Source organism: Ambystoma mexicanum, chromosome 8 (genome assembly GCF_040938575.1).
Source record: "Ambystoma mexicanum isolate Mex_15411 chromosome 8, UKY_AmexF1_1, whole genome shotgun sequence".
NCBI lineage: Eukaryota > Metazoa > Chordata > Amphibia > Caudata > Ambystomatidae > Ambystoma > Ambystoma mexicanum.
Genome location: NC_090929.1, coordinates 1142206145 through 1142220094, shown reverse-complemented (window position 1 = coordinate 1142220094; position 13950 = coordinate 1142206145). Strand labels below are relative to the sequence as shown.

Sequence of the window (13950 nt, the reverse complement as noted above, 5' to 3'; positions counted from 1 at the left end):
AACAACAGTTACAGGTAAGTAACTTGTTCCATCTTGAACTTTCCTTTCCAATGGTAATTTCTGCCACTTGTCACGCACTTAATTTGAAACGGTACAATTTAGAAATATATCCCTGTTGATTTTGAAAACTTTGGGGAGGAAGTGAAAACCTTTCCAATGGGTCAAAATTGAAACATGCCTCGTTTCAAGCTATCCTGAATCTGTACCCTTTGTTATTTATGCTCCCTTGGCATCCTTGGCTCTTGTAACAAGTCCACCTCCACTTCTGCCTCAAACAGGGAATTTCGGACATCCCTCCTCTACTAAGGAGCTCTTTGATGATGTCCTGTGTGAGGGCCACTTTGGGGTTTTGCCCAAATGCACAACCAGTGCAACACTAGTTCAGTGCACCATTCACCCTCGAGGAATCTTATGCCCAGTTCCGTATGTACCGAATAGTTAGGTGCAGATCTCGGCAGTCACGAGTTTTATTTACAAAAGTCATTTTCTATGACTTGCAGCTCTGACAGATTGGAACATTTCCAAAGTGAATCACCATGATTAGTATTTATGTATTTATAAAGCGCCGAAAGCAGCATTAGTTTGTGTCCCATATAATCTGAGTATCATATTAAGTGGTTGACCTTTACACATCAATTTAAAACGGGTTATTCCCCAATACATTATTTAATATGGCCAGTACCTGTCAGTTCTGCGGAAAAGCGCATTCGAAGATACTCAAATGCAAATACCCCTGGGATGGCCATACCATTGCTTGTCATTGTATGCATCTTGATTGTTTTTTTTTTACCTTCACCACAGGCCATAAGAGCTGATTTTGCCACATTTACGTTTAGATCAAGGTTGTTAATAAATTGTGTTTAAGCGGCAATGAGTTTTTGCAAAGCTTTAAGTGTTTGAGCTATGAGAACCGCATCATCCGTGTAGGCTAAAATAGGAAAGGCCCTAGTACCCATTCTTGGATAGTCTCCATTGGTTTCCAATAAGGAGTCATGCAGTCCATTTATTTAAAGAGTAAACAATAGTGGGGCTAGCACGCATCCTTGATGCACCCCTAAATATACATCAATATAGCCAGTACAATGTCCTTGGTCTCCACTACGCACTCATGCCTGGTTGTCCGTATGAATAGCTATTCATATATTTAGCAATTCCAAGGGGCAATTCAAAGACCTGAGCACGTTCCATTATTTGTCCCTATTCACTTTATCAAAGGCCGTGCTCAGGTCTATGAAGGCAAGGAATATGGGCTCCTTTTTAATATGGACCGAGCATGCAGTCAATAAATAAAAAGTGCTTCATCACTGGTTCTCAGGCCTGGCCTAATCCATATTGTATATCTGTAAGGCTATTGTTTGATATATCCCATTCCTCTAATCTTCCCAGCAGAGCCCTTCCAATTTTCTTTTAAAGTGGTGTCTAGTTAGGATATAGGCCTGTAAAACAAAGGACTCATCCAGTCCCCTTTCTTAAAAATGGGAAAAATACCTGCTAACTTCCATGATGGGCGGATCATGTTCAAGTCCAGAATAACACTACTACTAATTCTTAGTAGAGGTACCCAAGCCTCTGTCAGATATTGAAATAGATCAGCCGGAACTGTGTCAGGCTCTGAAGAACGATTGTGCGCCTGGGCAAGAGTTGCCAACATCACTTCTTTCGGTGAGAATTTCACTAAGTTTGTGCATAAGATTTCTTTTGGTTCTGAGGTTCCTCTATAGAGCTTCCAGAAATGGTCCACCCATGCCCTACTCTCACCAGTTGTCTTTCTACCCTTGACAATGCATTTATGTAAAGGGACATTTTCCAATTTCCCAACATTTTTGGGATTCTTTCCTGATCAGCAATTTAAGTCTTGCAAAGTACCTTTTTACACGATTTCCATGACACCCATATTTTGTTTATACCAAGCACACAGTCCTTTCCCATTCCACAGAGATTTAATACCGTCCATGTGAACATATTTACATAATCATTACTTTGTACTAGACTTTTCTAGATGTCTCCAAAAGTAGTGTAGTGGGTTCTGTGCCTGCCACTGCGATGAATGTTTATGCTTCCGATTGAAAGTTGAAATATGTGCTTTTGACATTCACACTGGAGCTTTGGCCGATTTCCTATCTCTGCACACGTTTATTCTGTGAGCTTATCACACATGACAATGTGGGCTGCCATCATCATGCTGCAGCTAAGTAAAGAATTGGATTGTAGTGACTGTTTGTGAAATGTGTAGACAGAACTAGTTTTTAAAAGACTTCTAAGCAAAGAACTCATTATTTGCGTGCAATATAGCGATTGCCATCTTCCACACATTGGGCCTCATTACGAGGTAGGCGGTAAGGGTTAACGGGCACCGGTAAGGAGACCGGTGCCGGTAAACCCTTACCGCCCTATTCCGAGGTCCTTTAGCGGGTCCCGCTATGGATGCCTGGTTTTACCAGGCGCCCTTAGCGGGAGCTGCTATGCGACCAGGGAGCTAATAACGGGCCCGCAATCAGCGGGCCCGTTATTAGCTCCATTCCCATTCCCATTGAGCCCTATGGGGGCGCAAATGGGAATGGGGAATGGTTCTCGGAATGGGGACTTACCGGGTCCTCCAAGGTTGGAATGACCCGGTAAGTCCCTATTTCGAGAACCCGGACCTGGAATGCGGTAAGGAGGTAGCCATGGTGCTAAGAGCACCATGGCTACCTCCTACCTCGTAATGAGGCCCAATGAGTCAATACTTTTATTATAAATATGATATGCATACAGCTGAGCTTCATTGGAAGAACAAGTCCAATTAGCTTAATCACCATCTGATTGGTGTCTGCATTACTGTGGAAGATGATGCAGGTAGTGCAGGTGTTTTCCATGCGTATTAATTATGCCACATGTTAGGGCACGGTCAAGTGAGTCATCGCAATAGACATTTACTATAGGAGGCAAGCACATTTTGTAAGGAATGACTGAAACCATGCTGAGGGCTGCATCTGGTCCACTTCAGCTGACGGATGTGTGGAATTGCATAGTGGTCTAGGAATGTACTGTCTGTGCATCATTTTGGAATGCATGCTCTTTATCAAATGTTAGAAAGAGTATTAGGGTGATGGGGCGGGAGGCAGATGTGCATCCGACAGTACTGCACAACAGTGCTTGTTTATATGCTGTTCCAAAACTGTATGCATAAGCATGCCTCTTTTGCCATATGTGAAATTACAGTCCTAGTAAGGGATCTTGAGAAACAGCTGTTACAATGGCTAAAGAAGACTAGTAAGATCAGTTTGGAAAAGTTCATGTTTTTAAATGCCCCTCTAGGGACTGGTATATTGTTAACATTGAACACATTCGTGTTTTCTTTGGCCATAAAAGGCACCCTTGATGATGTCATCAGCAGACCCATTGGACTTCATTTAATAAACTAACCCAGAATGTAACTAGCTCGCACAACATATATATGAGTTGATTTGTGTCAATAGTGTATTTGAAGAGGGTGGCACCATCAAGACCTTAAACTGGATAAAAACGTGGTTCTAATTATTTTGGCATAGGTAGGTCGTTTTCACTGGGAGTAGTGTTAAGATAGATAACTAATGCATATTAAGCCTAACCTATATGCTTAAGAAAAGACGTTTGGGTTTAGTGTTGTTTAAAGTCCATTGCAGTGCCAGGAGCCTCCGACATGTCTACCTTGTAAACCACTATTGAAGCTCCCCGCATTGAATATAAGCTCCCCGCATTGAATATAAGCTCCCCGCATTGAATATAAACTCTCCGTATTGAATATAAGCTCTCCGTATTGAATATAGAGAATGTGCAGTTTAATACAAGGATTATAGTGGTGCAATAAATCCCCCATGCATTTTAAGTAGTTTGTTTAGAGACATCAATTGGGACATATTTGCTCATGAAAGTGCACTGAAGCTCTGGCATTACCTTGATGTCCTTCAGGGTCCCGCTTTGTAAAGAGAAAAATGCATTATTACATGTATAATATGTTCTCAGTCAATATACCAGTTTCCTTGGGTCAGTGTGATCATCAAACTAAAGGACATTTTTAGACTTCTTTAATACTTTGGGCCTCATTACGAGTTACCGTCACCGCCACTTGCTCCAGTGGAATTACCGCCAGATTACAAATGGCAGAGTCCATGCCCGTTTTTATAGAGTCCAATATGGGTCATTTTTGGCGGAATTACCACCAGCGGGATTACCGCTGTGATAATTCTGCCAATTTTGCTTATTTCCAGCGGAAAGGAGGAGGATTTACCTCCAGCATGATGCTGCTGGCAAATCCCCCACACCGGGGCCATACTTGTAGTATGGAGGTGCAGGAAAAGTGGTGGTAATTCTGTTACCGACAATTCTTTCCCGCTCTGCCATACTTGTAATGAGCCTCTTTAACTTTTCAAAAATGGGCTTTGTGTGTCTTGTTCTATACCTGATTTTAAGATTCATGCAGCAAGCATATATGTTGTGCTTTCAAGGATTAAGTTATTTAAGACCTTTTCAAAATAATGTATGTGCATATCTAATTAGCTAGTATTTATTTATTTTATTTGTCCAGCAGTTTATCATAAACCTTCCACAAAATTATCAAAATGAAAAACGTATTCCTCCATCAATTTCATTTTTGACATTCAGTAATTGCAAACTGCTAAAATTAACGATGTTTGTTTCCCAATTATCTAGTAGCCCATAGAAAACAGGGGTCCCTGGTGACACGTCCACTATTCTTTTGGATTCTCTACAATAGAGCAGACGTGCTGCTCCTAAATGTTTGTCCAACAAAATCAGTAGTAAAATGTTGCCCAATTGTACTTTTACTTTGGATCTTGCCTCTGTTAAGAATGCGTTACCTGACGAACTTGCATTTGAATATTTCAAATGGGTATGTCAGTGACATTACAAGCCTGCTTTTTACTAGCATTGTTTGGGCTTTAAAATATTCCCGAAATACAGATTGTATTTAAAATATGTTTTTTTTTATTTTTTATCAGGTTTCATTGCCACTGGAAGGTATTGTCGAAGAAGAGTGCGGACTATCAGGGCATCCTGCACCAGAGAAGGTGAAAGCCCCTCTAGAAGAGCCCCCGTTTCTAGCACCAGAGACAGCTGAGTTAGTTGCAATAGACAAGATAGAAATGCCCCAATCCAACTGCATTAAAGATATAGTCAAAGAAGAGGATGAAGAGGAGCATCACACTCCTGTTTCAAGTGAATCGTTAGTGTCCAACGGGGCACTAGAACCTGATTTGACAGATGTATATTCACAGGGGAAAAGAGACATGCCTTTTGCTAAGCAAGAGCAACTTGCAGACAATTATACCGACCCAGGAGAAAAGAAACTCCAAGATGCTCCATTCAGTGTTTATCCTGATGCCCCGGTCCACATGCAGAGTCAGAACTGCACAGAAGATGACGCCCTCCTTCAATTACCAGACTATATCGCAAACTGCACAGTCAAGATGAACCCACTAGGATCCGATGAATTGAAATCTCCTATTGATAGCAACATCTTAAAGAATGCACTGAAGCAAAGTACAAATGTATATGTTGTCCAGTCCTTGGATGTACTAAAAGAAAAAGAACTGCCCGTGACTTGCAATGACAACTCGTCTTTTAATTACACACCACTCCTGTACTCAAGGGGTAACCCAGGGATCATGTCACCTTTAGCAAAGAAAAAACTGTTGTCGCAAGTTAGTGGTGCATCCCTATCTAGCAGTTATCCATATGGTTCCCCGCCACCTCTGATTAGCAAAAAAAGACTAAGTGGAAGAGATGAACTATCTACTAGTGGACTACACACATCTCAGGGGGGCAACACAGAGCCAATTGCAGTTAGCCGACCCTCTGTAATACAGCATGTTCAGAGTTTTAAGACTAAGTATGAAGAGGATAGAATTCCCACCAATGACTCTATGAAACAGAGTTCATTAAGTCAATCAGATGCTCATCGTTGTGATTTCTCAAAGCATCAGCGAAATACTCATGTAGACTCTTATGGTTTGAAGCCAGATACAAAAAAAAGACCAGGACAGACTTCTCGTGTCACCAATTTTCTTACAGATTTCTACTCCTCGCCGCATCTTCACCAGCTTTACAAGCAGACTGAACATCACCTTCACAGTGAGCAGTCGGCAAAGTGCCTCTCCGACATGTTGCTGGACTCTGAAAGAGTTTCCACTTTAACTCAGCACAAGCATCCAGAAAAGACGAACCTAAATTATCACCCTCCTTTGCAGCAGCAGGAAAAACAGCGGCCAGGAGATGATTCAACGGACGATCAACCTACAGACTTAAGCCTCCCCAAAACCACAAACCAGCTGAGTGGAAAGATGCATGGGGTCAGCCTTCCCCACGCAGTGGGTCAACAGGAGAGCAAACCGATGTTACTAAAGTACAAACCAGACACTGGCCTTACCGCAAGCACCGACGGCAATCCCAAGGCTTGTCGTGTTCTACCGATGACAACCTCCACTCCAAAAAAGCAAGCAGAATCCAACCCTAGATCTGGAACATCACACTCCTTCAGAGTTGATGGTTTAAGAAGGGTGGAAGGCACAGTCCATCCAATGCCTGTCAGTAAAACAATTAACATTGGCATGGCTCGGCCTTTGAAGAGAAGCCTGGATGATGCGCCCAATGAGACTGAGAAGAAAGTAAGAATCGTATCCCCTTTACATGTACCAAAAGAAACAGCCGGAAGAGAAAACGCTTCCAATCAAGGCGGTGAAAGAAGTAAATCTGCCCACGACTTGCACTCTGACAGCGTATTAGAAAGCCACAAATATCCTATCTCCTCACCCATGTTTCCCGGTCTGTATCCTGGAACATTGTGCACCGGGTTGAGCTCTCGCATCCCGGCACCATATGCACACCATTTACAGTACTTGAAAAACCAGACTGTGTACTCCCCGGTCATGCAGCCATTATCCCTTCATTCTTTCATGATGCAAAGACAGTTGCTGGCATCCTCGACCAATTCTCAGCAGCTGTACAGACACTTGGCAGCGGGTACACCTGGCGGTTCCTCGTACAGTGATCTTTTGCACAGCAACATTTACCCTCTAGCATCGATCAGTCCTCAGAATGCCTTTCCCTCGTCACAGTTGTCATCTGTACATCCCAGCACAAAACTTTAAGCTCAGAAAGAAAAACGAGTACAAATAAATGCATTTTTATTACGCCGCTGCATTCCTTGCCTGGCAATAACGTTATGCGAAATTAATCATATTTTATATTAACCAGGTTGTATTATGTAAATTAATCGCTATCACTGTAGCCTGATGAGGCAGGGCTGTGTTCAATCATCGCTTATTTGAATGTGGCACCCTTTTACTTTTCTTTGAGGGTCCCTCCTCTGCCTTCTGCTTTTTTTATTTTACTGTGTAAATTTCATTCTGATGGTTTTGCCCAATAGCCTTTGGAAAACTAATATTCAGGTAGGCAACATGATCAAGGAACAAAATAATTAATGGTGTAGAAAAGAAAGGAAAAAGCAGGGAATAGTACAGCTACAGTAGTATGCATACACTTAAGTCATTTTGATTGTTTAATTTTCTTCTGACTGTTAAAGCTTAATCAATGCAATGTACAGTACCAAATCATTTTTTTAATCAATGTAACACTATGAAGACAGAAGTGGACACTGTTCAATGAACTGTAGAACTGTACATATGTGCTTTAAAAACTACCTGTGTGTGTGTGTGTGCGTGCGTGTGTGCCTATGAATCAAATACACGTGCTTTCTGTGCAACAGTTTTTGTAATGAAATAGTAACATGCCTTCTGTGGTTGTACTTTTTATTTGTAAATACTGATTGTTTGTAACAGTCACCTTGCATTTTCCTTTTGGTCAGCCTTCACCTGTAATTGTTTAGGTTCTTACAACAATGGATTCATGTAATGCTTCACTCTCAAAGCTCTACAACATTTGGGAATTATTTGGGCTACAAGTCCCATTGGCCCCAGCTGGCATCATGGATATTGTAGTCCAAAACATTTGCAGAGCCATAGGTTTCAGAGCCCGAATTTCAGAAAACATTGTACAGTTGCGTCATATGTAAAGCATATTTGTTAATAGGTTTTGAAACCATTTGTGGACTGAGACTTTTTTTTATGTAGGAACTGATTTTAATTGGTGAACGTTGCCATGGTTGCGCAGTGATCCGATGTCCATTGTGGCAGCTAATCCATTATTAGACACATACATCACTCATAATATTTTGGAAATATGGAACTACAAAAAAAGTACCCTTTGAGTCCCTATTATTTTTTTGGTGTGCAAGTTTTAAGATGCTTTGCGCCCCTCATCACATGCACCCAAAAAGCTTTACCCCATTCACATTTGGCATCTATATGTGTGTATCATTTAATGCACTCATTCAGAAGCACCGTTTGACCCCCCCCCCCTTTGCACATTTGTGCAAGTAAGGGCCTGTTCCTTGGCAATTCAAAGCACTTCTGAATTGACAAATGGAAGGCACTTTTTAAATGTGCAGAAAGCAAACGCATTCCCCTATTCCCTTTTGGAACAGTCACGTGGGGATGTGCAGAGCATGTCAGAGTCGCTTCTGCCTGTTCTTTACGTGGAACAGCAGTGTTTTGGACTACTGCTGTCGTACTTTCATGTCAATCTCCCAAACAGTGATAGAAATGCTGTTTTATTTTAAACACATTTCACCATGACAGGCCCTTTGAGGACCCGGCACTGTAGCACCCTCCTGAATTCTGAGAGCGTCTCATACACTGATGTATTCAAGGAGGCATCTTTTGTGCTGCCGCCCACTTCCCCAAACATGACAGATCCTTGAGTTTCCTTGGAAAACCTAAAACAATTCTTCGCATTAGCATGTCATTAAGGGCCTCGTAATGGGTTTAGCAGGAAATCGGTGGTAAATCCTGCCAATTAACGGACAAAATGGATTGCAGTTATCACTACTCCACCTGTAGTGTTTCCACGGGATTACGAGTGGCAGTGTGGTGGTCTAAATCCTGATTTTCTGGGCCCATAGGACTCCAGGGGAGTTTATGGAGGAGTTGACTCCAGGGGAGTTAATGGAGGAGTTACCCTGAGCTGTATTTCCACCTATTTTTGGACTTAGAGTGGACTTCAGCATCACGCTGGAGATAACTCCTACACTTCATGGTCAAACTCTGAATTCGGCACGGCGGTGAAAACAGCGGTTATGGAATTACTGCCACTGTTTGTAAGGAGTCCCTGAGCGTCTAACATCACTCTGGGTTGTAAATATAAAGGCTATATTTTCACAGACTGCAGTTTCTTTAATGAACCCTTTTCTTTCAAATTCCGATTGGAAATGATTGCCCCGGCACCATAAGGGCATTGCACTTTCATTCCCCATACTTCCAGTTTAATCTGCATAGATTATAACAAACGAATACTAAGCAAATTTGAAAGAACCCCTTTTAAAGCAAAGACAAAGTTTGCCATAGTTACAACTCGGATGAATGGAATTCTCTTGCACCTGATACGGTTTAAGTGAACTAGTGCTTGTGGTTATAATTGTTGTAGGCCGTCAGCCATCAGCACTGTACCAAAGTATGTTTTCGACTTCATTTGCAAATGCTGCACTGTAAATGGAACAGTCATGTTCATCAGAGACACATACTAGAAAATGACCTTCAGAGAGCTACCATAGTTAATATTAGTGTTTCATTATTTAATTAACATGTATGCCATAATCATGTGCAGGCTTCATTTCATTGGAAAGGATGACATACTGCTGTCTACATCGAAAAAATAATTAGAACATTTTATGAAGATTTGCATAAGGCAAGAATTATTTTGGAACACGGTCAAATGCTTAATACATTATTCAGTGTGAAACATATATCACTTCTGGGACTGGAATATTGAACATTTGCTCAAGCGATTTGCACATGTACAATCGATTTAGCGCTAGTGTAAAATGTAGCAAATCTTTCATACATATGTGAACATTGTTTTATTTATACCATGGTTGAAAATTGGGTGAAGGCCTTCCAAAGAACAAATCCGATAGTTGAAGAAAATCCTATTTACTTAAATAGAGCCTTGTTTGGAAGACTTTCGTTTCTTTTCAATAGTTCTAATCCACAAAAATGTAAGTAAGTTTTCACTATTTTTGCAACCACTCAGGGTGAATACACCCAGGGCAATTCACAAAGTAACAACATACTAGGTGAAAACTGTGCTTGCATTCTGAGGCTGCATTTCCCAGCATGCAAATCCCTGATCCACAAAAGAGATTTGTGGCTGAGGGACCAACTGGCGACAGACCCGAGAGACCTGCTGTCAGCCGCCCCCATGCATAGCAAAGTGTCAGCCATGATCCTGACACATACATACATACATACATACGCATTGGGAAACTAAACCCATGTGCTGGGAGGGCTGGAGCCAGCTTCCTACCAACTTGGGTTCAAAGAGTGTAAATGCGGTAACGTGCCTTAAAAGGTCTAAAGCCCTGATTCAAGGAATTATTTACGTGTCAAACGCGCAAATTCCTGTCTGACGAATGGGGACTTGCGGGCAGAATGGCACACAAATCCATGGTTTACACACAAGTAATTCCATGAATCCGGGCCTTAGAGTGCCATTACATGTCACCTCTATCTCAGTGGATGCAAGGTGATCTATTGCTTAGCATGGTCGTGTTTATCTAGACAGATCAGTGCTGATGTGGTCTAAAATGACCGCTGTTGGCATAGTGCATTCCCCTATGCCTGACCTGTGGCCGGGGGAATCCGAGATACTTTCACGGGCATCCAGCACCTCCCCAGCATGCCACCGGCATGCGCATTTCGAAGTGAGTCGAGCATTTACTCTGGCAGATTGACGGATACTATTTGTGTGTAGTGCCTAATGCAGGGATTTCCTCACTTGACCGGTCGCTTGGCGCATGTTAGGAAAACATTTTGTGAATTGGCTGCATAGAGCTTAGCATTGTCTTCATGTGGTTCCAGTAGCCTCAGAACTCTTCTTACACTCACCACTTGGCTGCCTCAAAGCTCAGCTCCAGCTTTAAAGATGGCACAGGAATAAAAATGAAAAGCCCTCAAGGCAGATTGACCTCTTACTGCCTCCACTTTCTAAAATTGCATCGAACAGCAATAAAATGCTGCAAAATAGATGTTGCTGTATTTTTGTTTCATGGCCTTACAGCAAAGAGGAAAAAAAACAAAGCACTGACGAGTACAGTTAAAGAATATAAATGCAATCGTTCGTTAATACCCTATGGGCCCGATTCATGGAATATTTTGCATGGTGCAAAGTGACTTTGCACTGCCGACACAAACCCTGATTCATGGAACTTTGCAAAGCGTATTTTTGCAGGGCAAGGTCAGCGCCGAAGAAGTCACTTGAGACTTTTGTTTTAAGGATATTGGCAGACAGGGTCTGCTCCGAAACCGCTGCTTCTACACGAGATAAAACGTTGGGTTGAAAAAAGAAGCATGGTCGTTTAAAGTCTCAATAGAAGCAATGTGTTTGTTTTCCCAACAAAAAAAAAAACATGGAAACTTGGAAAATGTCCAAAAAGGCTGTTGAATTGCTTTTTGGCTGAGAAGGGCTTTCTAAAAGTGTTTTGAAAGAGTCTTTGTGTGCATTGTTTGAATTGAAGGGGCTTATTACTGAAAGGAGCTACACAATCCTTCCTGTGTGCAATAAAACTATTGGTTGTGCTGTAGGGAAGCTGCAGAATCTAATTGGCAATAGAGTCATACATCTATAGACCCTGACATTTTGTCATACAAAGCACACTTAGTTTGTGATTCTTTATGCATCTGCAGGTTGGGAGATGGAACCACGCGTGCAGGGTCATAGTACAGGTTGCACTTTTTGGGTAGTTCAAGCTGTGCATATTAGAAGAGAATGCCAAATGTATTTTCTAAAATTTTGTTTGGTGGCGGTTGCACATAGGGCCTGATTCACGGAGCGTTTTCCAATGGGACTGTGCCATTATAAAATGCTTCTGTGAATAAGACCCATAATGTTTAAGTTAGGCTATTTGGTGGTTTATTTATGTAGTTACTGCAGACTGGTAATTGCCTTGTCTTGGGAATGCTGGCCAAATAGCCTATAAGACTGAAATATTTACTGTTTTCACAACCAGTAAAAAATCATGTGCTTTAGATTCCTGCAGTGTGTGCAGGACAATGTCTCGAAGTAGCGGTCATCACCCCGTTTTCTTTTAATGCAGCGTTCCTTTTCAGAAAACATTTTCTCAAGTCTTGAGTAGCTTGCTTGGGCCACAATCACCATGCCTGCAATGCATGTCGTTGATCGTGCACATTGGAATATGCAGAGCCAAATGTATGTACCAGAATTAATGTGCATTCGGATACCAGAAAGAAATGTACCGTGGACAACCCAGTTATCTTAGCAAAACTATGGGCCTCATTACACGGATGGCGGTAAGGATTTACCGGTACCGGTAAAATACCGGTACCGGTAAATCCTTGCCACCTTACTACGAGGTCCCTTTGCGGGTTGGGGATTTAACGCCTGCTTTTTGCAGGCGTTAAAATCCAACCCGCTAAGGGACCTCGGAGCTAATTACGGCACCGCAAAATTGCGGTGCCGTAATTAGCGCCTTCCCCATTCCCATAGAGCCCTATGGGGCAGAAATGGGGAAGGGCAATGGTGGAAGGGGGATTTACCGCCCCTCCAACCTTGGAATGGCGCGGTAAATCCCCTTTCCACCAAGGCGGTGCCGGTATTTTACCGGCATGAGCCATGCCGCTAATAGCGCCATGGCTCACCGCCTACCGTGTAATGAGGCCCTATGTGTGTTTTCTATGGCTCGTTTCACGATAGTAAACTATTTCCTTGCGAGTCTCACTTTACACTCACAGTCAAGGCTTGTATCAAGCGTTGGATTTTAAATGGGAATGCTAGAGTTATTCATCAATTGGGTGTCAACATGGATACTCCTCTTCACAAGTTCTGCATAACCCGAGTTCAAAGCCAACATGTATTGTTCACTTTGGACTTCCATCATCATGTCAACATGATTATCTGTTCTGCTCTTTCATCTTAATTTAATTGAAAACAACTGAATTGCTTGTAATGTCCCAATCACATCACTGATTTGGTACACTTGCAGGATAATTGCTGTAAATGTACTTGATATTTTGGTGCCTCCGCAGAGTTATACGGATTTGTTCTAATATTGGCAAATGGTTATGACATGTTTTTTAAGAAAAATGTGTGTTGTAAATATTGTACTTTTTTGTGATGCAAGTTTAGTACTTTGTATGCAGTGTAAAGTGATTATTTGTATATAGTACAATGGCCCAGTAACATAGTAGTTTCCTTGCATTTATAAGGTTAATAAGCAACCATTTCATTAGATGAAACACTACCACACATTAAACTGAGCCAATGAGAAACACTCAATTTTTGTATGTTTTCCAAATTGTACCTATTAAAATGCTTTTGATACTGAAATATGTGCCAATAGTCTCCCAATCACATAGCCCTGTGACAAATATTTTGTACTTTTCGATCACTGTAATATTTAATAAAAAAACGTTACTATCTATTCATTTTTGTATTTCATTAACAATATACTCTTTTACACTATTGAACAAAATCTGTGGATGCACTGAGGAGTTTATAGGCCTTCCCCTTAAAGTTCCACTGAAATGTAAAACAAAAATACCACAAATATTGGTGTTCACCGAGTGAGGCTTATTTGGGAGCAACAGAATGCTGGCGAGATTCCTTCGACATAAACGGAGGCTTTGATTTTGATCTGGCCATGCAAAGCAATTATAGTTCAGCTGTTACATTTTCCCCCAATCAATAACAGGGGAATGACATCATGCAATTGAAATGAAAACTGAATGATTCTACCAGAACTGCCTTTTCTCTGCCCCAAACAAATCTGCGGAAGAGCCACAAACAATCCTTCTCTTTTTGCGCAGCCACCCTCTGGAACTCAATTCCAGTATCGGCTTG

General features: G+C 41.7%; 1 protein-coding gene across 3 annotated transcripts in view; it reads left to right on the top strand.

Moving 5' to 3' along the window:
- Positions 1–13531, top strand: part of ARID5B (AT-rich interaction domain 5B) — a 654996-nt gene extending 641465 nt beyond the window's left edge. For all 3 annotated transcript variants that reach the window (XM_069611202.1, XM_069611201.1, XM_069611203.1), the window contains one exon: positions 4980–13531. In XM_069611202.1, coding sequence (XP_069467303.1) covers positions 4980–7127 — 2148 coding nt within the window. In that variant the 3' untranslated portion in view covers positions 7128–13531. The remainder of the gene's footprint in view (positions 1–4979) is intronic.
- Positions 13532–13950: the final 419 nt, after the last annotated feature.